This window comes from Brienomyrus brachyistius, unplaced genomic scaffold (assembly GCF_023856365.1).
Source record: "Brienomyrus brachyistius isolate T26 unplaced genomic scaffold, BBRACH_0.4 scaffold79, whole genome shotgun sequence".
NCBI classification, from domain to species: Eukaryota; Metazoa; Chordata; class Actinopteri; order Osteoglossiformes; family Mormyridae; genus Brienomyrus; species Brienomyrus brachyistius.
In genome coordinates this window covers 406,335-431,284 of record NW_026042354.1, presented here as the reverse complement: position 1 = coordinate 431,284, position 24,950 = coordinate 406,335, and the positions used below count along the sequence as shown (strand labels likewise).

The 24,950-nt window shown below is 51.8% G+C and overlaps 1 protein-coding gene across 49 annotated transcripts in view; it reads right to left on the bottom strand.

The window, feature by feature from the left end:
* The window catches only part of LOC125726904 (uncharacterized), a 138,921-nt gene that overhangs the window by 74,646 nt on the left and 39,325 nt on the right, over nt 1–24,950 (bottom strand). For 44 of the 49 annotated variants that reach the window (XM_049003339.1, XM_049003340.1, XM_049003347.1 and 41 more), the window contains 2 exons: nt 24,697–24,870; nt 14,692–14,865 (listed from right to left, as the gene is read on the bottom strand). In XM_049003339.1, the coding sequence (XP_048859296.1) occupies nt 14,692–14,865; nt 24,697–24,870 (348 nt within the window). Of the gene's footprint in view, nt 1–12,681; nt 13,449–14,530; nt 14,578–14,691; nt 14,866–24,696; nt 24,871–24,950 lie in introns of those variants that run through there. The other 5 variants (XM_049003338.1, XM_049003325.1, XM_049003346.1 and 2 more) reach the window with 4 other exon arrangements.

The following is a 24,950-nucleotide window of genomic DNA, read 5'->3' as shown; positions in this document are numbered from 1 at the left end:
GCAAGGGTGCCTGGGCACCTGCCCCTTCTATCAGACGGGGGCGTAAGCAGACCTATTACAGATGGGTGAGGGTGGCAAGGGGCCCTGAGCACCTTCCCCTCCTGTCTGATTGGGTCGTAAGCAGACCTATTACAGAGGGGTGGGGGGTGGCAAGGGGTCTGGGCACCTGGACCTTCTGTCCGATGGGGGACGTATGCAGACCAATTACAGAGGGGTGGGGGTGGCAAGGGGGCCTGGTCACCTGCCCCTCCTGTACGACGGGGGGGTAAGCAGATCTTTCACAGTGGGGTGGGGGTGGCAAGGGGGCCTGGGCACCTGCCCCTTCTGTCCGACTGGGGCGTAAGCAGAGCTATCACAGTGGGGTGGGGGTGGCAAGGGGGCCTGGGCACCTGCCCCTTCTATAAGACGGAGGCGTAAGCAGACCTATTACAGAGGGGTGGGGGTGGCAAGGGGGCCTGGGCACCTGCCCCTTCTGTCCGACGGGGGCATAAGCAGAGCTATCACAGTGGGGTGGGGGTGGCAAGGGGGCCTGGGCACCTGCCCCTTCTATAAGACGGAGGCGTAAGCAGACCTATTACAGAGGGGTGGGGGTGGCAAGGGGGCCTGGGCACCTGCCCCTTCTGTCCGACGGGGGCATAAGCAGAGCTATCACAGTGGGGTGGGGGTGGCAAGGGGGCCTGGGCACCTGCCCCTTCTATAAGACGGAGGCGTAAGCAGACCTATTACAGAGGGGTGGGGGTGGCAAGGGGGCCTGGGCACCTGCCCCTTCTATTAGACGGGGCCGTAAGCAGACCCATTACAGAAGTGTGGGGGTGGCAAGGGGGCCTGGGCACCTGCCCCTTCTGTCCGACGGGGGCATAAGCAGAGCTATCACAGTGGGGTGGGGGTGGCAAGGGGGCCTGGGCACCTGCTCCTAATATCTGACGGGGGCGTAAGCACACCTTTAACAGTGGGGTGGGGGTGGCAAGGGTCCCTGGGCACCTGCTCCTAATACCTGACGGGGGCGTAAGCACACCTTTAACAGTGGGGTGGGGGTGGCAAGGGTCCCTGGGCACCTGCTCCTAATATCTGACGGGGGCGTAAGCAGACCTTTCATAGTGGGGAGAGGTGGCAAGAGGGCCTGGGCACCTGCCACTTCTATCAGACGGGGGCGTAAGCAGACATTTCTCAGTGGGGTGGGGGAGGCAAGGGTGTCTGGGCACCTGCCCCTTCTGTCCGAAGGGGGCGTAAGCAAACATTTCACAGTGGGGTGGGGTTGGCAAGGGTGCCTGGGCACCTGCCCCTTCTGTCCGAAGGGGGCATAAGCAAACATTTCACAGTGGGGTGGGGTTGGCAAGGGTGCCTGGGCAGCTGCGCCTTCTGTCCGACGGGGCGGTAAGCAGAGCTTTCAAAGTGGGGTGGGGGTGGCAAGGGTGCCTGGGCACCTGCCCCTTCTATCAGACGGGGGCGTAAGCAGACCTATTACAGAGGGGTGGGGGGGGCAAGGGGCCCTGGGCACCTGGACCTTCTGTCCGATGGGGGACGTAAGCAGACCTATTACAGAGGGGTGGGGGTGGCAAGGGGGCCTTGGCACCTGCCCCTTCTGGCCGATGGGGGACGTAAGCAGACCTATTACAGAGGGGTGGGGGTGGCAAGGGGACCTGGGCATCTACCCCTTCTGTCCGACGGGGGCATAAGCAGAGCTATCACAGTGGGGTGGGGGTGGCAAGGGGGCCTGGGCACCTGCCTCTCCTGTCCGATGGGGGACGTAAGCAGACCAATTACAGAGGGGTGGGGGTGGCAAGGGGGCCTTGGCACCTGCCCCTTCTGGCCGATGGGGGACGTAAGCAGACCAATTACAGAGGGGTGGGGGTGGCAAGGGGGCCTGGGCAGCTGTGCCTTCTGTCCGATGGGGGACGTAAGCAGACCTATTACAGAGGGATGGGGGTGGCAAGGGGGCCTGGTCACCTGCCCCACCTGTACGACGGGGGGGGTAAGCAGACCTTTCACAGTGGGGTGGGGGTGGCAAGGGGGCCTGGGCACCTGCCCCTTCTGTCCGACGGGGGCATAAGCAGAGCTATCACAGTGGGGTGGGGGTGGCAAGGGGGCCTGGGCATCTGCCCCTTCTATCTGACGGGGGCGTAAGCAGACCTTTCATAGTGGGGAGGGGTGGCAAGAGGGCCTGGCTACCTGCCCCTCCTGTCCGACGGGGGCGTAAGCTGACATTTCTCAGTGGGGTGAGGGAGGCAAGGGGGCCTTGGCACCTGCCCCTTCTGGCCGATGGGGGTATAAGCAGACCTTTCACAGTGGGATAGGGGGGGCAAGGGTGCCTGGGCACCTGCCCCTTCTATCAGACGGGGGCGTAAGCAGACCTATTACAGAGGGGTGGGGGGGGCAAGGGGCCCTGGGCACCTGCCTCTCCTGTCCGATGGGGGCGTAAGCAAACCTATTACAGATGGGTGGGGGTGGCAAGGGGGCCTGGGCACCTGGACCTCCTGTCCAACGGGGTCGTAAGCAGACCTATTACAGAATGGTGGGGGTGGCAAGGGGGCCTGGGCACCTACCCCTCCTGTCCAACGGGTGCGTAAGCAAACATTTCACAGTGGGATGGGGGTGGCAAGGGTCCCTGGGCACCTGCCCCTTCTTTCTGACGGGGGCGTAAGCAGACCTATTACATAGGGGTGGGGGTGGCAAGGGGCCCTGAGCACATGCCCCTCCTGTCCAACGGGGTCGTAAGCAGACCTATTACAGAATGGTAGGGGTGGCAAGGGGGCCTGGGCACCTACCCCTCCTGTCCAACGGGTGCGTAAGCAAACATTTCACAGTGGGATGGGGGTGGCAAGGGTCCCTGGGCACCTGCCCCTTCTTTCTGACGGGGGCGTAAGCAGACCTATTACAGAGGGGTGGCAAGGGGGGCTGGGCACCTACCCCTCCTGTCCAACGGGTGCGTAAGCAAACATTTCACAGTGGGATGGGGGTGGCAAGGGTCCCTGGGCACCTGCCCCTTCTTTCTGACGGGGGCGTAAGCAGACCTATTACAGAGGGGTGAGGGTGGCAAGGTGGCCTTGGCACCTACCCCTTCTGGCCGATGGGGGACGTAAGCAGACCTTTTACAGTGGGGTGGGGGTGGCAAGCGGACCTGGGCACCTGCTTCTTCTATCAGACGGGGGCATAAGCAGAGCTATCACAGTGGGGTGGGGGTGGCAAGGGTCCCTGGGCACCTGCCCCTCCTGTCCGATGAGGGTGTAAGCAAACTTTTTACAGTGGGGTGGGGGTGGCAAGGGTGTCTGGGCACCTACCCCTCCTGTCCAACGGGTGCGTAAGCAAACATTTCACAGTGGGATGGGGGTGGCAAGGGTCCCTGGGCACCTGCCCCTTCTATCCGACGGGGGCGTAAGCAGACCTATTACAGAGGGGTGGGGGTGGCAAGGGGGCCTGGGCACCTGCACCTTCTATTAGACGGGGCCGTAAGCAGACCCATTACAGAAGGGTGGGGGTGGCAAGGGGGCCTGGGCACCTGCCCCTTCTGTCCGATGGGGGCCGTAAGCAGACCTTTTACAGTGGGGTGGGGGTGGCAAGCGGGCCTGGGCACCTGCTCCTTCTATAAGACGGGGGCGTAAGCAGACCCATTACAGAAGGGTGGGGGTGGCAAGGGGGCCTGGGCACCTGCCCCTTCTGTCCGATGGGGGCCGTAAGCAGACCCATTACAGAAGGGTGGGGGGTGGCAAGGGGGCCTGGGCACCTGCCCCTTCTGTCCGATGGGGGCCGTAAGCAGACCTATTACAGAGGGGTGGGGGTGGCAAGGGTGCCTGGGCACCTGCCCCTTCTATCAGACGGGGGCGTAAGCAGACCCTTCACAGTGGGGTGGGGGTGGCAAGGGGGCCTGGGCACCTGCCCCTTCTATTAGACGGGGTCGTAAGCAGACCTATTACAGAGGGGTGGGGGTGGCAAGGGGGCCTGGGCACCTGCCACTTCTATCAGACGGGGTCGTAAGCAGACCTATTACAGAGGAGTGGGGGTGGCAATGGGGCCTGGGCACCTGCCCCTCCTGTCCGATGGGGGTGTAAGCAGACCTTTTACAGAGGGCTGGGGGTGGCAAGGGGCCCTGAGCACCTGCCCCTCCTGTCCGACGGGGTCGCAAGCAGACCTATTACAGTGGGATGGGGGGGGGCAAGGGTGTCTGGTCACCTGCCCCTCCTGTCCGACAGGGGGTAAGCAGACCTTTCACAGTGGGGTGGGGGTGGCAAGGTGGCCTGGGCACCTGCCCCACCTATCAGACGGGGGCGTAAGCAGACCTATTACAGAGGGGTGGGGTTGGCAAGGGGGCCTGGGCACCTGGCTCTTCTGTCCGACGGGGGCATAAGCAGACCTATTACAGAGGGGTGGGGGTGGCAACGGAGCCTGGGCATCTGCCCCTTCTGTCCGACGGGGGGGTAAGCAGAGCTATGACAGTGGGGTGGGGATGGTAAGGGTGCCTAGGCAACTGCCCCTCCTGTCCGATAGGGGCGTAAAAAGACCTATTACAGTGGGGTGGGGGTGGCAAGGGGGCCTGGGCACCTGCCACTTCTATCTGACGGGGGCGTAAGCAGACCTATTACTGAGGGGTGGGGGTGGCAAGGGGGCCTGGGCACCTGCCACTTCTATCAGACGGGGGCGTAAGCAGACCTATTACAGAGGGGTGGGGGTGGCAAGGTGGCCTGGGCACCTGCCCCTCCTGTCCGATGGGGTCGTAAGCAGACCTATTACAGAGGGGTGGGGGTGGCAAGGTGGCCTGGGCACCTGCCCCTCCTGTGCGATGGGGGCGTAAAAAGACCTATTACAGTGGGGTGGCAAGGGGGCCTGGGCACCTGCCACTTCTATCTGACGGGGGCGTAAGCAGACCTATTACTGAGGGGTGTGGGTGGCAAGGGTGTCTGGTCACCTGCCCGTCCAGTCCGATGGGGGTGTAAGCAGACCTTTTACAGTGGGATGGGGTTGGAAATGGTCCCTGGGCACCTACCCCTCCTGTTCAACGGTGTCGTAATCAGACCTTTTACAGAGGGGTGGGGGTGGCAAGGGTCCCTGGGCACCTGCCCCTTTTGTCCGATGGGGGTGTAAGCAGACCTTTCACAGTGGGGTGTGGGTGGCAAGGGTGTCTGGTCACCTGCCCCTTCTATCAGACGGGGGCATAAGCAGACCTATTACAGTGGGATGGGGGGGGCAAGGGTGTCTGGTCACCTGCCCGTCCTGTCCGATGGGGGTGTAAGCAGACCTTTCACAGTGGGGTGTGGGTGGCAAGGGGGCCTGGGCACCTGCCCCTTCTATCAGACGGGGGCATAAGCAGACCTATTACAGTGGGATGGGGGGGGCAAGGGTGCCTGGGCACCTGCCCCTCCTGTCCGATGGGGGTGTAAGCAGACCTTTTACAGTGGGGTGGGGGTGGCAAGGGTGTCTGGTCACCTGCCCCTCCTGTCCGATGGGGGTGTAAGCAGACCTTTTACAGTGGGGTGGGGGTGGCAAGGGTCCCTGGGCACCTGCCCCTTCTGTCCGACGGGGGCCGTAAGCAGACCTATTACGGAGGGGTGGGGGTGGCAAGGGGGCCTGGGCACCTGCCCCTTCTGTCCGATGGGGGCCGTAAGCAGACCTATTACGGAGGGGTGGGGGTGGCAAGGGGGCCTGGGCACCTGCCCCTTCTGTCCGAAGGGGGCTTAAGCAGACCTATTACAGTCGGTGGGGGTGGCAAGGATGCCTGATTATCTGCGCCTTCTGTCTGACGGGGGGAGAAGCAGACCTTTTTCTGTGGGGTGGGGGTGGCAAGGGTCCCTGGGCACCTGCCCCTTCTGTCCGACGGGGGCGTAAGCAGACCTATTACAGAGGGGTGGGGGTGGCAAGGTGGCCTGGGCACCTGCCCCTCCTGTCCGATGGGGTCGTAAGCAGACCTATTACAGTGGGATGGGGGGGGCAAGGGTGCCAGGGTACCTGCCTCTCCTGTCCGACGGGGGACGTATGCTGACCTTTTACAGAGGGGTGGGGGTGGCAAGGGGCCTGGGCACCTGCCCCTTCTGTCCGATGGGGGACGTATGCTGACCTTTTACAGAGGGGTGGGGGTGGCAAGGGGCCTGGGCACCTGCCCCTTCTGTCCGATGGGGGACGTATGCTGACCTTTTACAGAGGGGTGGGGGTGGCAAGGGGCCTGGGCACCTGCCCCTTCTGTCTGATGGGGGACGTATGCAGACCTTTTACAGAGGGGTGGGGGTGGCAAGGGGGCCTGGGCACCTGCCCCTTCTGTCCGATGGGGGACGTATGCAGACCTTTTACAGAGGGGTGGGGGTGGCAAGGGGGCCTGGGCACTTGGCCCTTCTGTCCGAATGGGGCGTAAGCAGACCTTTTACAGAGGGGTGGGGGTGGCAAGGGTGTCTGGTCACCTGCCCCTCCTGTCCGACGGGGGGGTAAGCAGACCTTTCACAGTGGGGTGGGGGTGGCAAGGGTCCCTGGGCACCTGCCCCTTCGGTCCGACGGAGGCGTAAGTAGACCTATTACCGAGGGGTGGGGGTGGCAAGGGGGCCTGGGCACCTGCCCCTTCTGTCCGACGGGGGGGTAAGCAGACCTTTCACAGTGGGGTGGGGGTGGCAAGGGTCCCTGGGCACTTGCCCCTTCTGTCCAACGGGCCCGTAAGCAGACCTATTTCCGAGGGGTGGGGGTGGCAAGGGGGCCTGGGCACCTGCCCCTCCTGTCCGACAGGGGGGTAAGCAGACGTATTACAGAGGGGTGGGGGTGGCAAGGTGGCCTGGGCACATGCCCCACCTATCAGACGGGGGCGTAAGCAGACCTATTACAGAGGGGTGGGGGTGGCAAGGGGGCCTGGGCACATGCCCCTTTTGTGTGACGGGGGCGTATCAAAAGTTTTACAGAGTGGTGGGGGTGGCAAGGGGGCCTGGGCACCTACCCCTCCTGTCCAACGGGGGTGTAAGCAGAACTTTTACAGTGGGGTGGGGGTGGCAAGGGTGTCTGGTCACCTGCCCCTCCTGTCCGATGGGGGTGTAAGCAGACCTTTTACAGTGGGGTGGGGGTGGCAAGGGTGTCTGGTCACCTGCCCCTCCTGTCCGACGGGGGGGTAAGCAGAACTTTTACAGTGGGGTGGGGGTGGCAAGGGTGTCTGGTCACCTGCCCCTCCTGTCCGATGGGGGTGTAAGCAGAACTTTTACAGTGGGGTGGGGGTGGCAAGGGTGTCTGGTCACCTGCCCCTCCTGTCCGATGGGGGTGTAAGCAGACCTTTTACAGTGGGGTGGGGGTGGCAAGGGTGCCTGGTCACCTGCCCCTCCTGTCCGATGGGGGTGTAAGCAGAACTTTTACAGTGGGGTGGGGGTGGCAAGGGTGTCTGGTCACCTGCCCCTCCTGTCCGATGGGGGTGTAAGCAGACCTTTTACAGTGGGGTGGGGGTGGCAAGGGTGTCTGGTCACCTGCCCCTCCTGTCCGACGGGGGGGGTAAGCAGACCTTTCACAGTGGGGTGGGGGTGGCAAGGGTCCCTGGGCACCTGCCCCTTCTGTCCGACGGGGGCGTAAGCAGACCTATTTCCGAGGGGTGGGGGGTGGCAAGGGTCCCTGGGCACCTGCCCCTTCTGTCCGACGGGGGCGTAAGCAGACCTATTTCCGAGGGGTGGGGGTGGCAAGGGGGCCTGATCAGCTGCGCCTTCTGTCCGACGGGAGTATAAGCAGACCTTTTTCAGTGGGGTGGGGGTGGCAAGGGTGCCTGGGCATCTGCCCCTTCTGTCTGATGGGGGACGTATGCAGACCTATTACAGAGGGGTGGGGGTGGCAAGGGGGCCTGGGCATCTGCCCCTTCTGTCTGATGGGGGACGTATGCAGACCTATTACAGAGGGGTGGGGGTGGCAAGGGGGCCTGGGCACCTGCCCCTTCTGTCCGATGGGGGACGTAAGTAAACCTTTTACAGTGGGGTGGGGGTGGCAAGGGGGCCTGGGCACCTGCCCCTCCTGTCCAACGGGTGCGTAACCAAACATTTCACAGTGGGATGGGGGGGGGGGGGCAAGGGTGCCTGGGCACCTGCCCCTTCTGTCCGACGGGGGCGTAAGCAAACATTTTTTTGCAGTTGGGTGGGGGTGGCAAGGGGGCCTGGGCACCTGCCCCTTCTGTCTGATGGGGGACGTATGCAGACCTATTACAGAGGGGTGGGGGTGGCAAGGGGGCCTGGGCACCTGCCCCTTCTATTAGACGGGGCCGTAAGCAGACCTATTACCGAGGGGTGGGGGTGGCAAGGGTCCCTGGGCACCTGCCCCTCCTGTCCGACGGGGGCGTAAGCAGACCTATTACAGAGGGGTGGGGGTGGCAAGGGGGCCTGGGCACCTGCCCCTTCTATTAGACGGGGCCGTAAGCAGACCTATTACCGAGGGGTGGGGGGTGGCAAGGGGTCCTGGGCACCTGGCCCTTCTGTCCGACGGGGGCATAAGCAGACCTTTTACAGAGTGGTGGGGGTGGCAAGGGGGCCTGGGCACCTGCCCCTTCTATTAGACGGGGCCGTAAGCAGAACTATTACCGAGGGGTGGGGGTGGCAAGGGGGCCTGGGCACCTGGCCCTTCTGTCCGACGGGGGCGTAAGCAGACCTATTACAGAGGGGTGGGGGTGGCAAGGGGGCCTGGGCACCTGCCCCTTCTATTAGACGGGGCCGTAAGCAGACCTATTACCGAGGGGTGGGGGTGGCAAGGGGGCCTGGGCACCTGCCCCTTCAATCAGACGGGGACGTTAGCAGACCTGTTACAGAGGGGTGGGGGTGGCAAGGGGGCCTGGGCACCTGGCGCTTCTGTCTGACGGGGGCATAAGCAGACCTATTACAGAGGGGTGGGGGTGGCAAGGGTGCCTGGTCACCTGCCCCTCCTGTCCGACGGGGGGGGTAAGCAGACCTTTCACAGTGGGGTGGGGGTGGCAAGGGTCCCTGAGCACCTGCCTCTTCAGTCCGACGGGGGGGTAAGCAGAACTATTACAGAGGGGTGGGGGTGGCAAGGGGGCCTGGGTACCTGCCCCTTCTATCTGACGGGGGCGTAAGCAAACATTTCACAGTGGGATGGGGTGGCAAGGGTCCCTAGGCACCTGCCCCTTCTGTCCGATGGGGGTGTAAGCAGACCTATTACAGAGGGGTGGGGGTGGCAAGGGGTCCTGGGCACCTGGCCTTTCTGTCTGACGGGGGCATAAGCAGACCTTTTACCGAGGGGTGGGGGTGGCAAGGGGGCCTGGGCACCTGCCCCTTCGGTCCGACGGTGTCGTAATCAGACGTTTTATAATGGGGTGGGGGTGGCAAGGGGGCCTAGGCACACCTTTCAGAGTGGGGTGGGGGTGGCAAGGGTGCCTGGGTACCTACCCCTCCTGTCCAACGGGTGCGTAAGCAAACATTTCACAGTGGGATGGGGGTGGCAAGGGTGTCTGGTCACCTGCACCTCCTGTCCGACGGGGGGGGGGTAAGCAGACCTTTCACAGTGGGGTGGGAGTGGCAAGGGTCCCTGGGCACCTGCCCCTTCTGTCCGACGGGGGCGTAAGCAGACCTATTACAGAGGGGTGGGGGTGGCAAGGGTGCCTGGGCACCTACCCATCCTGTCCAACGCGTGCGTAAGCAAACATTTCACAGTGGGATGGGGGGGGCAAGGGTGTCTGGTCACCTGCACCTCCTGTCCGACGGGGGGGGGTAAGCAGACCTTTCACAGTGGGGTGGGGGTGGCAAGGGTCCCTGGGCACCTGCCCCTTCTGTGCGACGGGGGCGTAACAAACATTTTACAGAGGGGTGGGGGTGGCAAGGGTGTCTGGTCACCTGCACCTCCTGTCCAACGGGGGGGGTAAGCAGACCTTTCACAGTGGGATGGGGGTGGCAAGGGTCCCTGGGCACCTGCCCCTTCTGTCCGACGGGGGCGTAAGCAGACCTATTACAGAGGGGTGGGGGTGGCAAGGGGTCCTGGTCACCTGCACCTCCTGTCCGACGGGGGCGTAAGCAAACATTTCACAGTGGGATGGGGGTGGCAAGGGTGCCTGGGCACCTACCCCTCCTGTCCAACGGGTGCGTAAGCAAACATTTCACAGTGGGATGGGGGTGGCAAGGGTCCCTGGGCACCTGCCCCTTCTGTCCGACGGGGGCGTAAGCAGACCTATTACAGAGGGGTGGGGGTGGCAAGGGGGCCTGGGCACCTGCCCCTTCTATTAGACGGGGCCGTAAGCAGACCTATTACCGAGGGGTGGGGGTGGCAAGGGTGCCTGGGCACCTACCCCTCCTGTCCAACGGGTGCGTAAGCAAACATTTCACAGTGGGATGGGGGTGGCAAGGGTCCCTGGGCACCTGCCCCTTCTGTCCGACGGGGGCATAAGCAGACCTATTACAGAGGGGTGGGGGTGGCAAGGGGGCCTGGGCACCTGCCCCTTCTATTAGACGGGGCCGTAAGCAGACCTATTACCGAGGGGTGGGGGTGGCAAGGGTGTCTGGTCACCTGCCCCTCCTGTCCGACGGGGGGGTAAGCAGACCTTTCACAGTGGGGTGGGGGTGGAAAGGGTCCCAGGGCACCTGCCCCTCCTGTCCGATGGGGGTGTAAGCAGACCTATTACAGAGGGGTGGGGGTGGCAAGGGTCCCTGGGCACCTGCCCCTTCTGTCCGACGGGGGCGTAAGCAGACCTATTACAGAGGGGTGGGGGTGGCAAGGGGGCCTGGGCACCTGCCCCTTCTATTAGACGGGGCCGTAAGCAGACCTATTACCGAGGGGTGGGGGTGGCAAGGGGGCCTGGGCACCTGCCCCTTCTGTCCGATGGGGGACGTAAGTAGACCTTTTACAGAGTGGTGGCAAGGGGGCCTGGGTACCTACCCCTTCTATCTGATGGGGGTGTAAGCAGACCTTTTACAGTGGGGTGGGGGTGGCAAGGGTCCCTGGGCACCTGCCCCTTCTGTCCGATGGGGGTGTAAGCAGACCTTTTACAGTGGGGTGGGGGTGGCAAGGGTCCCTGGGCACCTGCCCCTTCTGTCCGATGGGGGTGTAAGCAGACCTTTTACAGTGGGGTGGGGGTGGCAAGGGTCCCTGGGCACCTGCCCCTTCTGTCCGATGGGGGTGTAAGCAGACCTTTTACAGTGGGGTGGGGGTGGCAAGGGTCCCTGGGCACCTGCCCCTTCTGTCCGATGGGGGTGTAAGCAGACCTTTTACAGTGCGGTGGGGGTGGCAAGGGGTCCTGGGCACCTGGCCCTTTTGTCTGACGGGGGCGTAAGCAGACCTATTACAGAGCGGTGGGGGTGGCAAGGGGTCCTGGGCACCTGCCCCTAATATTAGACGGGGGCATAAGCAGACCTTTTACAGAGCGGTGGGGGTGGTAAGGGGGCCTGGGCACCTGCCCCTTCGGTCCGACGGTGTCGTAATCAGACGTTTTATAATGGGGTGGGGGTGGCAAGGGGGCCTGGGCACCTGGCCCTTCTGTCCGACGGGGGCATAAGCAGACCTATTACAGAGGGGTGGCAAGGGGGGTTGGGCACCTGTCCCTTCTATCTGACGGGGGCGTAAGCAGACCTATTACAGTGGGGTGGGGGTGGCAAGGGTGTCTGGTCACCTGCACCTCCTGTCCGAGGGGGGGGGTAAGCAGAACTTTTACAGAGTGGTGGGGGTGGCAAGGGGCCCTGAGCACCTGCCCCTCCTGTCCGACGGGGGCGTAAGCAGACCTATTACAGAGGGGTGGTGGTGGCAAGGGGGCCTGGGCACCTGCCCCTTCTATCTGACGGGGGCGTAAGCAGACCTATTACAGTGGGGTGGGGGTGGCAAGGGTGTCTGGTCACCTGCACCTCCTGTCCGAGGGGGGGGGGTAAGCAGAACTTTTACAGAGTGGTGGGGGTGGCAAGGGGCCCTGAGCACCTGCCCCTCCTGTCCGACGGGGGCGTAAGCAGACCTATTACAGAGGGGTGGGGGTGGCAAGGGTGCCTGGGCACCTGCCCCTTCTGTCCGACGGGGGCGTAAGCAGACCTATTACAGAGGGGTGGTGGTGGCAAGGGGTCCTGGGCACCTGCCCCTTCTGTCCGACGGGGGCATAAGCAGACGTTTTATAATGGGGTGGGGGTGGCAAGGGGGCCTGGGCATCTGCCCCTTCTGTCTGACGGGGGCGTAAGCAGACGTTTTATAATGGGGTGGGGGTGGCAAGGGGGCCTGGGCACCTGCCCCTTCTGTCTGACGGGGGTGTAACAAACATTTTACAGAGGGGTGGGGGTGGCAAGGGGGCCTGAGCACCTGCCCCTCCTGTCCGACGGGGTCGTAAGCAGACCTATTACAGAAGGGTGGTGGTGGCAAGGGGTCCTGGGCACCTGCCCCTTCTGTCTGACGGGGGTGTAACAAACATTTTACAGAGGGGTGGGGGTGGCAAGGGGGCCTGAGCACCTGCCCCTCCTGTCCGACGGGGGTGAAAGCAGACCCTTTACAGTACATTGGGGTGGGGGGTAATTATTTAATAAAACAAATTTCATTATTTAATCAAATATATAAATAATTTTATTTGCTTTTATCCACTGACCCAGAGCAGTAACAGGATATAATTATATTTTCCAGTGTTTTTCGTTTCTCTTATGTCTCCAGTTAAATAGTTATTTACACTGATTTACTCTAATTCTATTAGTAAAAAGTGAATTTATTTAATTTAATCCCCCAGACTGTGGTTTCATTATGTTACTCAGTCTTGCTTTGGGTGACGCTAAAGCAGGACATTAATAGGACAGAACAGAAAACCTTTATTGTCATTTTACAGGGAGGAAATACAGTAAATAGGCGTAAATATATAAAATGTACATATACAGGGGAGGGGGAAAGCCCCCCCCAATCAGGATTACATTTAGTTACATTTTAGTCAGAGAGAAAAACTTATTTTTGTCAAACATACATTTCAGAGCAAAAAGGATTATAAAGGTTAAAAAGCAGAGATTTGACCTTTTTGCCAGGAGAACCAGCAACACGTCACAGTGACACTATGGAGTTAAAAACCCCAAACCCTGGATAGAGGGACTCAGTGAATGAGGAGGTGAATCTGTACAGGGGGGTCAGTCCATCAGAGGAGACTCTGTAGAAGGACAGAGCACCAGCCCCCCAGTCCAGATACACTCCTACTCTGTGGGAGCCTGAGGGCCGTATGGGTATGAGAGTCAGTTTATTATTGTGCCAGACAGAGTAACTGTCAGTATCACAGCACAGACACCATGACTTGTCATTGCATCCAAGCCGACATTCACTCCCTTTTTTCCTCCTGATCCCTTTATAAGTGACTCCTATCCGGGCTCCATCTCCATCCCACTCAGCCTCCCAGTAACAGCGGCCAGTCAGACTCTCTCTGCACAGAACTTGGTGGATGTTGTCAAATCTCTCTGGATAATCAGGATATGGCTGCTCCTCTGCCCCCCACACATGTGTCACCTTCCTGTTCCCCCCTGACAGAGACAGCTCTCTGTTTGCTGTGTTGGGGTCCAGCGTCAGCTGGCAGGAGTCTGTAGGCAGGAGGAAGAATTATTAATACCATCAGGCCGCCTGTACTTTATGTTTCTGTACAAAATAAAAACAGCGCAGCTTCCCCGAACGAAGCGGGAACCGAAGTTTATGAAATAGCTCAGGAAATGTCGGACGGCGCGCGACGGCGGCGGGAAGAGCCGCCAAAATGCGGCGCGAGCTAAACTAACAGCGTAATTACGGGTAAATAAAATTACAAAGCGGCGACATTCATCAGACATATTCATCACAAGCATATTTACCACAAAACGGCACCAGATATTAATACTAAAAGTCAGTGTCTTTCCTTCTAACCGCTAAATCATGCGCGTGCGGCGCCTTGCTGCTCTCTGTCTGTCTACAGGGAGTTTACATATGAAAATGGCCATCAATAACAGAATTTAAGTAATTTAAATTTAAGTAATATTATTGCATATTTAAAGCGATATTTAATAAAGGTTTGGACCTGAATTCTGATACAAACGCCTCCGAAGACGATTTCGGCGCCGGAGTTGCGCTCCATGAGGATCCAGTATTTGCAGCGATTGTCTGACACGATCTTTAGTCCCGGCAAAGCCGCTCTGAATGCATTTCACACGCATCGGCTTATTTCCGTGAAGCATGTCTACCGCGCTCGTGACTCTCAGACGTGGCACCGCTGCCTCGAGGCGTGAGCCCCGCATCTCACGCAGGCGTAATTTTTTTTAGCACGGTGGGTCCGGAAATCTTATTAATGTTCATGAGCTAAGCCCTGCATGATTGGCTGGCTCATTAATATTTATGTACAAATAAGTGGCGGAAGTGCAAAAATGCTTGTAGCAGAGTATGTGTGTAAAGTGCAGATGTGCGGGAGTCAATTTGTTAGCAGTCCGGGTGTGAATCGATAGTGTTTTGGTGATGATTTCGATATTTTATTTCTCTCATTTGGATGTTGTCTAAAATGACACAGAAACTCACAGAAACACAAACATGGAAATCCATCTTCACACAGTGCAAAAAGCCATACTAATCACAAAACCTGTGTGAATACAACCATAACATAATATTGATGGTAAAATTAATAAAAACATGCAAACGCACTTACATTTCTGTAAGCCTGGTCTGGTCCTGCACTCTCCACCATGATCCACACTACAGGAGAAGCAGAATGACATAGTCCTGCTGTATCCATTTATTTATTGGTGCCTCTTCTTCACATACATGCATAAGCATCTGTAGCGTGTCAGACACACACTCTGTACTCACTTCAGCTTCTCCAGTTTACAGCTGGGATCCTCCAGTACAGCAGAGAGCAGCTTCACTCCTGAGTCTCCTGGGTGATTGTAGCTCAGGTCCAGCTCTCTCAGGTGTGAGGGGTTTGACCTCAGAGCTGAAGCCAGGGAAGAACAGCCTTCTTCTGTGACTCTACAGCCTGACATCCTGCAGAGTGACAGACAAAAACTCCCCAATAAATAAGATCACCTCACCATTACAAGCATTATTTTTAAGTAAAAGTGACTCATCTAATAAATATTTCAATAATCACATGAAATTCACAACACTTTCCAAACATTTTAGAAGAACCTATTCTCCTCAGAACAAGGACCAGATGCAGTTGATATAGAATTATTTTTAAATAATCTAGACTTACTCATATTAACCAATGAAATAGCAGATACCCTTGATGCACCATTAACATCAGAAAAACATTTTTGGGATGTATTATCTCCACTCTTCAACAGACAAATAGAGAAATTAAACATACATCATAAATGAGAACAGCGACCATTATAGTGTTATTGAGACCTGATAAAGACCCAACACAACCCTCCAGTTACCGGCCATTACAGTGTTACTGAAACCTGATAAAGACCCAGCACAACCCTCCAGTTACCGGCCATTACAGTGTTATTGAGACCTGATAAAGACCCAACACAGCCCTCCAGTTACCGGCCATTACAGTGTTATTGAGACCTGATAAAGACCCAACACAGCCCTCCAGTTACCGGCCATTATAGTGTTATTGAGACCTGATAAAGACCCAGCACAGCCTTCCAGTTACCATTCATTACAGTGTTATTGAGACCTGATAAAGACCGAACACAGCCCTCCAGTTACCGGCCACTCTCACTAATGAATACAGACTTCAAAATCATTACAAAAGCTCTCGCCACTCGATTACAGACAGTCATTCCTACTATAATCCATTCTGATCAGACAGACTTCATCAAGACAAGACATGCCTCAGACAACATCCATAGATTACTTAATTTAGTCAATACTACTCAGCATACCCACACTAAAACCATGATTATATCATTAGATGCAGAAACGGCATCTGACAGTTAGTTGGACATTTCTGTTTAATACGTTACATAGATTTGGTTTCGGAGAGTCGTTCACCCACTGGGTTAAAATACTGCACACCTCACCCAAAGCTACAGTGTCACAGATGGGATGACATCACCTGCATTCACACTCCGACGGGGAAGACGGCCTGCATGCCCACTCTCTCCTTCATTGTTTGCCATCTTCATAGAACCACTTGTGGCAGCAATATAACAGAACAGTGAAATAAACAGAATTCATACCAATAACTGAAAACAAAATTACGCTATGCAGACGATATCTTGCTGCTGGTACAAAACCCTCAACCCTCACTACATGAAATTAAAATTTTATTAATACTTTTTCAAAACTATCAAACTACATAATAAACTGGAAAAACCCACAATATTCTCACTGTCTGAAGATACCTGGGATTCTGCTGATCAGGATGGTCCATTTCACACCGGAAATATCCGGTACCTGGGTATCAACATCTCCGCCAGGCTGTCAGACTTGTTTACCCTCAACTACACCCCCTTACTCAAAACAATAGATTAATCTCCCACTCTCACTAATAGGACCCATTTCAACAATCAAAATAAAAATTCTGCTCCAGAATAATTTCTGAAATTTTTTTTCAAATTCTTAGCTCATTAATGTCACATTTTTACTGGAAAAACAAAAATGCAAAAATCAAACATTTCACAATTACAGAGAAATAAATCTCAAGGTGGATTACAAGTTTAGATTTTTCTTCATTATTACTTAGCAAATTAACTGCAGCACATAACTAACTGGTGACACTACAGCAGTAACAGCAGCTCATGGTTACAGCAGCAGCAGCTGTACTGTAAAAATCTCAGATGTGCAGATTTACATATAATATTTCATTAAAGAAGCATAACTGCTTCAACAATGCTGCCATTTCCACAACACTGACAGCGCAGTGGAGAGCCATTAAAATCACTAACTGCACTCTCAGACCCTGTAAATACACCCCAATCTGGAATAATCCGGATTTCCTACTTCACAATCTGTTGAATTCACACTGTTCACTATCACACATGAAAAAGCGATTATACATCTCCACCTCTTCAATAACAGTCATTCCATGACATTCGAAGACCTAATCCATAAATAGGGAGATGAGAATATGCAGTTTTTCTAATATTTACAAACTGATTCCAGCATCAAAACCAAAATGAGCCCAAACAAAAATACACTTAATCGTCCAAAGAGACAAAATTCTCCAAGTTAAAAATGAAAAGAAACTAACCTCTAAAATACATAAAGCTCTATCTGCGACAGATACTTTGATATTTGTACCAAAGGTTAATTGGAATAAGGACCTTAACTTTTCCCCCAGCTCTGATTTCAGGATGGAAGTCTGCAACAACATATTCATAGTGACAACAAACACCGGACTTCAGCTCAGTACAAAGTAATTCACAGAAAACATGTCACTCAATATAAAAAGTAGTCAGCATTGATACCTGCTCACAGTGCACCATGGGTGTCACAGATGATTATCTGCATGCTATGTGGGTCTGTATACCTGCTCACAGTGCACCATGGGTGTCACAGATGATTATCTGCATGCTATGTGGGCCTGTATACCTGCTCACAGTGCACCATGGGTGTCACAGATAATTATCTGCATGCTCTGTTGGCCTGTATACCTGCTCACAGTGCACCATGGGTGTCACAGATAATTACTTGCATTCTCTGTGGGCCTGTATACCCAACGTGCTCATAATCCATAGCACTCTTTTCCCTAGCAAATTTTCCCATTTGAAATAATAGAAACTCAGATGATTCGTTCCACAACCCAAAAATATTCATATAAAAATTATTAATACAAAATATAAAGTAAAAAAACAAAATACAAAGTAACCTGCACTTTACATTTGAAGGGAATCATGGAGGGTGTGAGGGAGATGAGAGAGAATAGGAGGGTTATTTTCTAGAATGACTTTCACTGCAATCCGTTGGCTCACTGTAATCTTTTTATTTTTAGTGTGACTTTAAGAAGGAACCTATACAATGACAGCTTTGCCTCCTTTTCAATTTTGCAGAAATGTCAATAGCCACTATTGATACTCAGTCTATTACAGCATTCATTGCTCGCACTGCTACACCCTTATTCGGGTGTTGCTTTTATACTAAATTTTGATTATACAAGTGAGGTTTGAGACGATTACCCACAATCCCTCAGAGAGAGAGCGAGAGAGAGAAGAACCATCGGCTCAGTTGTGATCATGTGACGCTAGGCAGACAAAGCGCATACATAATACTCGAATTGTAAGACCTCCCTCGTTTATTAAGTTAAAATTTTTTTTTAAATTTTGTTCGTCTTCAAACTAATCGTAAAACAAGTTACTTGAAATCTGAGGTTTGACTGTATACTTATTTCTCCAACTAGCAATTCTTCCAAACTGGAAATCAAAAAACACACTCACTGTAATCGTTGGACTAATCTAATGCCAGAATATATATCCATGGAAAAAATTACAGCCTTAGATAAAATTAGCATACTGCTGTTTGGGGAAAACTGGGAACCATTCTTACAGCATCTAACCCTGAACAAACAGCCAGGCTAATGCCACATGCATTTATATAAAGGCATTAAGCGTATAATCACAGTCCCTACACTCCTTACAGCATCTAACCCTGAACAAACAGCCAGGCTAATGCCACATGCATTTATATAAAGGCATTAAGCGTATAATCACAGTCCCTACACTCCTTACAGCATCTAACCCTGACCAAACAGCCAGGCTAATGTCACATGCATTTCTATAAAGGCATTAAGCGTATAATCACAGTCCCTACACTCCTTACAGCATCTAACCCTGACCAAACAGCCAGGCTAATGTCACATGCATTTCTATAAAGACATTAAGCGTATAATCACAGTCCCTACACTCCTTACAGCATCTAACCCTGAACAAACAGCCAGGCTAATGCCACATGCATTTATATAAAGGCATTAAGCGTATAATCACAGTCCCTACACTCCTTACAGCATCTAACCCTGACCAAACAGCCAGGCTAATGTCACATGCATTTCTATAAAGGCATTAAGCATATAATCACAGTCCCTACACCCCTTACAGCATCTAACCCTGAACAATCAGCCAGGCTAATGCCACATGCATTTCTATAAAGGCATTAAGTGTATAATCTGAGGCTTAGTGTTAACTTGTTGTGTGTTTCCTCACCTTAAATAAATAAACAAATAAATAAATAAGATCACAAGTGGTACAGAGACAACTAACTGGACGATGTGGTTTTGTAAGCATATTTCATCGTAACAGTCTGCCATGTTGTGAATAGTTTAATCAACATGACTCATTTTATGAAGAAATAAAGGTAAAATGCCTTTATTTGATGTAGGAAGCGACACTGAAATAGGGGATGTTTCATTCTCCGTCTCTCTGCTGCTTCCACATGCTTTACCTATATACGTGATCAGAAGAAAGTTCTGCTTTAGCAGTTGCGTTTTCTTTCCTTTCCCTTTGAAATAGCAAATAAATGCAAATAAAGGTTCACCTATAATGACATCCGTTTTGGTCATTATATTAGAAGCTTTCTACTACATGCCATTCTGATCATGTAATTAAGTGTAAAGATGCTTTCAAAACAAGTAAAAGACATAAAACATTAGCTGCTGTCACGCCCAGCTCGTACGATCCTCGTGTGTGCCACGCCCAGCTCGTACGATCCTCGTGTGTGCCACGCCCAGCTCGTACGATCCTCGTGTGTGCCACGCCCAGCTCGTACGATCCTCGTGTGTGCCACGCCCCCTGATTATCCACGTGTGCTTCCCCAATCATACCCAGCTGTGTCCGATTATTTTCGCCCAGTCCTGTGTATTTCAGTCCATGTCTTGCCTTCGTTCCTTGTCCGTCATTGACGTTAGTAGACGTCTGATGTTTCCTGCACCCCGTTTCCCAAATAAATCCCCATTTTCCCCGATTCTGCCTGCCTGCCTGCTTCCTGCCTGTTGCCTGCCTGAGCCATCAGCCCGTGTGCATTACCCACACAGCTGGATCGTGACAGCCGCGATGTGTGGTGCCGGTCAGGGAATTCAGGTTCTTTATTAAGCTATTCCACAGAATAGTGGAATTCCTGTGCGGATTGAAAAGTGTCTGGCTGTAGAACACTGGGCGTCCTCCACTAGGGCTGGAAACCATATGATCTCCACTGTGGGGCCAGACATGACATTACAAAAACTTCAGTAATCAAGGCGCAGTATAGGTTAAAGATATTATCATAGTTCATAATTACTATAGTTTATATAGTAATTTATATAGTTTATATAGTTAATTGCATATGTACATATGTGTCTGTATAATGTTAAATATTGTTACATTTTATAATTATAGCATTATATAAATATTATTATTACTGATAATAATGTATTATAATAATAGAGCATAGGATATTATTATGGGGGCGGCATGGTGGTGCAGTGGTTAGCATTGTTGCCTCACAGCTCTGCGACCCGGGTTCGAGCCTCCGCCTGGGTCACATGTGTGTGGAGTTTGCATGTTCTCCCCATGTTGTCGTGGGGTTTTTCTCCGGGTACTCCGGTTTCCCCCCCACAGTCCCCACACTATTTCCAGCGATGGTGTCCTATGCCATATCCCCACTATTGGCCCATACAATACTGAATGCCTCATAACATTCCTGAATGCACTTCATGAGAGGCTGATCCCACCTGAGGGTAGAAGGCTGTTGAAGACTGGCATGCCACTCTTCATCATTATCTGGGATAATGTGGCATCTCACCACTCTCGCCTTGTCAGTGAGTGGTTTGCAGTACACCCTCGTATGATGATGCAGTTCTTCCCAGCATATTCCCCATTTCTGAATCTCATAGAGGAGTTCTTCAGTGCTTGGAGGTGGAAGGTGTATGATCACCATCCCTATGAGCAGATGCCCTTCCTGAATGCAATGACTGCTGCTGCCCAAGAAATAGGTGCAGAGGAATGTCATGGTTGGATAAGGCATGTAAGAAGGTTTTTCCCTCAGTGCAGGAGAGGATATTGAATGTGATGTGGATGAAGCCATGTGGCCCCATCGTCAAGACAGGAGAGACTGAGTATCAATAGTGGCTAATTCTTATACTGTAATAGACTGAATATCAATGGTGGCTATTTCTTATACTGTAATAGACTGAGTATCGATAGTGGCTATTTCTTATGCTGTAATAGACTGAGTATCAATAGTGGCTATTTCTTATGCTGTAATATACTGAGTATCAATAGTGGCTATTTCTTGTACTGTAATAGACTGAGTATCAATGGTGGCTATTTCTTATGCTGTAATAGACTGAGTATCAATAGTGGCTATTTCTTATGCTGTAATATACTGAGTATCAATAGTGGCTATTTCTTGTACTGTAATAGACTGAGTATCAATGGTGGCTATTTCTTATGCTGTAATATACTGAGTATCAATGGTGGCTATTTCTTATGCTGTAATATACTGAGTATCGATAGTGGCCATTTCTTATGCTGTAATAGACTGAGTATCGATAGTGGCTATTTCTTATGCTGTAATAGACTGAGTATCGATAGTGGCTATTTCTTATGCTGTAATATACTGAGTATCGATAGTGGCTATTTCTTATGCTGTAATAGACTAAGTATCAATAGTGGCTAATTCTTATGCTGTAATAGACTGAGTATCAATAGTGGCTATTTCTTATGCTGTAATAGACTAAGTATCAATAGTGGCTAATTCTTATGCTGTAATAGACTGAGTATCAATAGTGGCTATTTCTTATGCTGTAATAGACTGAGTATCAATAGTGGCTAATTCTTATGCTGTAATAGACTGAGTATCAATAGTGGCTATTTCTTATGCTGTAATATACCGAGTATCAATAGTGGCTATTTCTTATGCTGTAATAGACTGAATATCAATAGTGGCTATTTCTTATGCTGTAATAGACTGAGTATCAATGGTGGCTAATTCCTATGCTGTAATAGACTGAGTATCAATAGTGGCTATTTCTTATGCTGTAATATACTGAGTATCGATAGTGGCTATTTCTTATGCTGTAATAGACTGAATATCAATAGTGGCTATTTCATATGCTGTAATAGACTGAGTATCAATGGTGGCTAATTCTTATGCTGTAATAGACTGAATATCAATAGTGGCTATTTCTTATACTGTAATAGACTGAGTATCAATGGTGGCTATTTCTTATGCTGTAATATACTGAGTATCAATGGTGGCTATTTCTTATGCTGTAATAGACTGAGTATCGATAGTGGCTATTTCTTATGCTGTAATATACTGAGTATCAATAGTGGCCATTTCTTATGCTGTAATATACTGAGTATCAATAGTGGCCATTTCTTATGCTGTAATAGACTGAGTATCGATAGTGGCTATTTCTTATGCTGTAATAGACTGAGTATCAATGGTGGCTATTTCTTATGCTGTAATAGACTGAGTATCGATAGTGGCTATTTCTTACGCTGTAATAGACTGAGTATCAATAGTGGCTATTTCTTATGCTGTAATAGATTGAGTATCAATAGTGGCTATTTCTTATGCTGTAATAGACTGAGTATCAATAGTGGCTATTTCTTATGCTGTAATAGATTTTTATACTTTACTGTAATAGAATTTATCTTTATTTTCTTAATTTCTTATACTCAGATGTTATTTATGTTTACGTGTATTTTCTGTAAAATTTACAGTATTTCAGTTTTTTTAAAAAAAGAATGTCAATGAATTAATGAAATTTGCATCAAAGCATTTTGGATTCTGGATCCAATTCTTTGCAAGAAGCCAAATTTGACGCAGTCTATGCAGAAAGATAACAGGTGGCACTGGCATGACAGCTATGTCATAATGACAAGCCATGGTGCACTGATTCGCACTGAGTGCTGTATTTTGTATTTTGTAGTCCATTGTGTAATGATTGATTGGAAAAGCTCATATACTTCTTTGCAAGTTGTGTTGTTTGAAGGCAAAGTTTGCTTTTGTTTCATATTTTAAATGTTTTAGCACAGTTAGAGCCTTTTGCAAACAAAATGTGTCTCTTTCACCACGAGTGCCACTGTTTGGGCCTGTGTGTTACCTGTTTTGAAAATGTGGAGTTTGAGTTTACTGCTGCATGAAAGCAAACTAGAAAAACTGTAATAATCCAGCCTACTGAGTTCTCTTTAGTAGCGTCGTGTCCGGACAGGAGAGGAGTTTCCAGCCCCACAGTAGAGACCCTCCTGGCCGAGTCTGCAGCCTTATCTTGGGGTGATTTATTTTATTAACCTAAAAGTGGATTTTCTGTGAGCGTATGGTGCAGAACAGATTCAGCTCAGCTAACCTTTTTTCATAAGATATTTCCCTATGACCAGGAATCATTCTTGTAGCCCTGCATTGAGCCCTTTCCAAGGCAGCAACGTCCTTTTTAAGGCATGCTGCCCAAACCTGCACACAATATTTGTATTAATATGAACCCACAGATGGTCACATAACTGGCCATGTCGCTCACATAGCATAGAATTAAACAAAAAATGTTCACTGTCCTCCTGTTACTGTAATGATTTGGAAATTGTGGTTGTTTGTCTCCACTACTCCCGGATTGGTGGAGCACCTCCAACTCCACCTAGCAGACATACCTGTGAGATGACTGAGGTATGGATTGATTCTGATCGTGTATGGACTAATCATCCCGAGATTCAAACACGTCGCCCACCGTGATTCACCCATATTATTGTTGTGCCACAGTTGAACTGCACTAACATGTTTTTTTCATTGATCATTTATATAACTTGTTTCTCACAAAACTGCTAGAACACCTATCTTGCCTTTCTCTGGAGAAATGGACGCTTATCTTGTCTCTCTCAGGGCAAAATGGAAAGTGTTGCCCAAAATTCTTCGTAACTGCAAGTGAAAACAGCCTCACAAAGAGCGCATCGCCTGGGGGGGGGGAGTCTGGCCACATGTTGGTCTCCTGACAGGACTGAAAGGGGCTCCCAAGTCCATGTGTGCAGGTGGGTGATGATGGCACGTCATAGATTTCTGTATATTTCAATAAATATTTCTGAACAGATCAAAGCGAACCTGTTTGTTCCTTTGAAAGCCCTGCATCCTCCTCTCACATTAAAACAATATTCTAGGTGGGGTCTTAATAAGGAATTGTATAATATTATCATCACCTCCTTTGAATTAAACTCCACACACCTAGAGATGTAACCCAACACCCTATTGGCCTTTTTAATTGCTTCCCCACACTGGCTAGAGTAGGACATGGAAGCATCAACATACACACCGAGATCTTTCTCGTAATCAGCTACCTGTATTTCAGTGGAACCCATAAAATATCTGTACTTCATATTTCTGCTCCTTGCATGAATTACCTCACATTTATCTACGTTAAATTACATTTGTGGGGGACAACATCAAAGGTCTTCTGGAAATCTAAGTACTTTTTGTGATCAATTTCTCTTGTAGCTTCCTCAAAGAACTCAAGTAGATTAGTTGGACAGGATCTACCTCTCCTAAATCAATGCTGGCTAAAATATGGTGGAGGTTCTGTGATGTTGTGGGGCTGTTTTTCCTCCAAAAGCCCTGGAAACCTCGTTAGGGCACATGGCACTATGGACTCCATGAAATACCAGGACATTTTAAAACAAAATTTGGCTGCATCTCCCAGGAAACGAAAACTGGACGGTGATCATAAGCACATGTTGAAATCAACACAAAAATGGTCTGCTGATTATATGGTTAAATGGACGTTTCCTGCTTCACTGCTTAATTAAAACATGGATCGAGGGCTGATAAGATTGTGGGATATAAGGAAGCAGGATAAGAAAAAAGAAGCTGTTTGTGTTTGTTTATTATGTAACTGCTGAAATGCACTGTGGGTTTTCTTGCTATCCAGTTTGTTTTTTAAAAAAATGCATATTCTGTACTCACTTCAGCTTCTCCAGTTTACAGCTGGGTTCCTCCAGTACAGCAGAGAGCAGCTTCACTCCTGAATCCTGCAGGTCATTGTCACTCAGGTCCAGCTCTCTCAGGTGTGAGGGGTTTGACCTCAGAGCTGAAGCCAGGGAAGAACAGCCTTCTTCTGTGACTCTACAGCCTGACAGCCTGAAGAAAGGAAATGAAAACACTGTTTTCTACAGCCGTCTATTTGCATGTAATTAACTGCATAAAGTGAAGGAGAGACC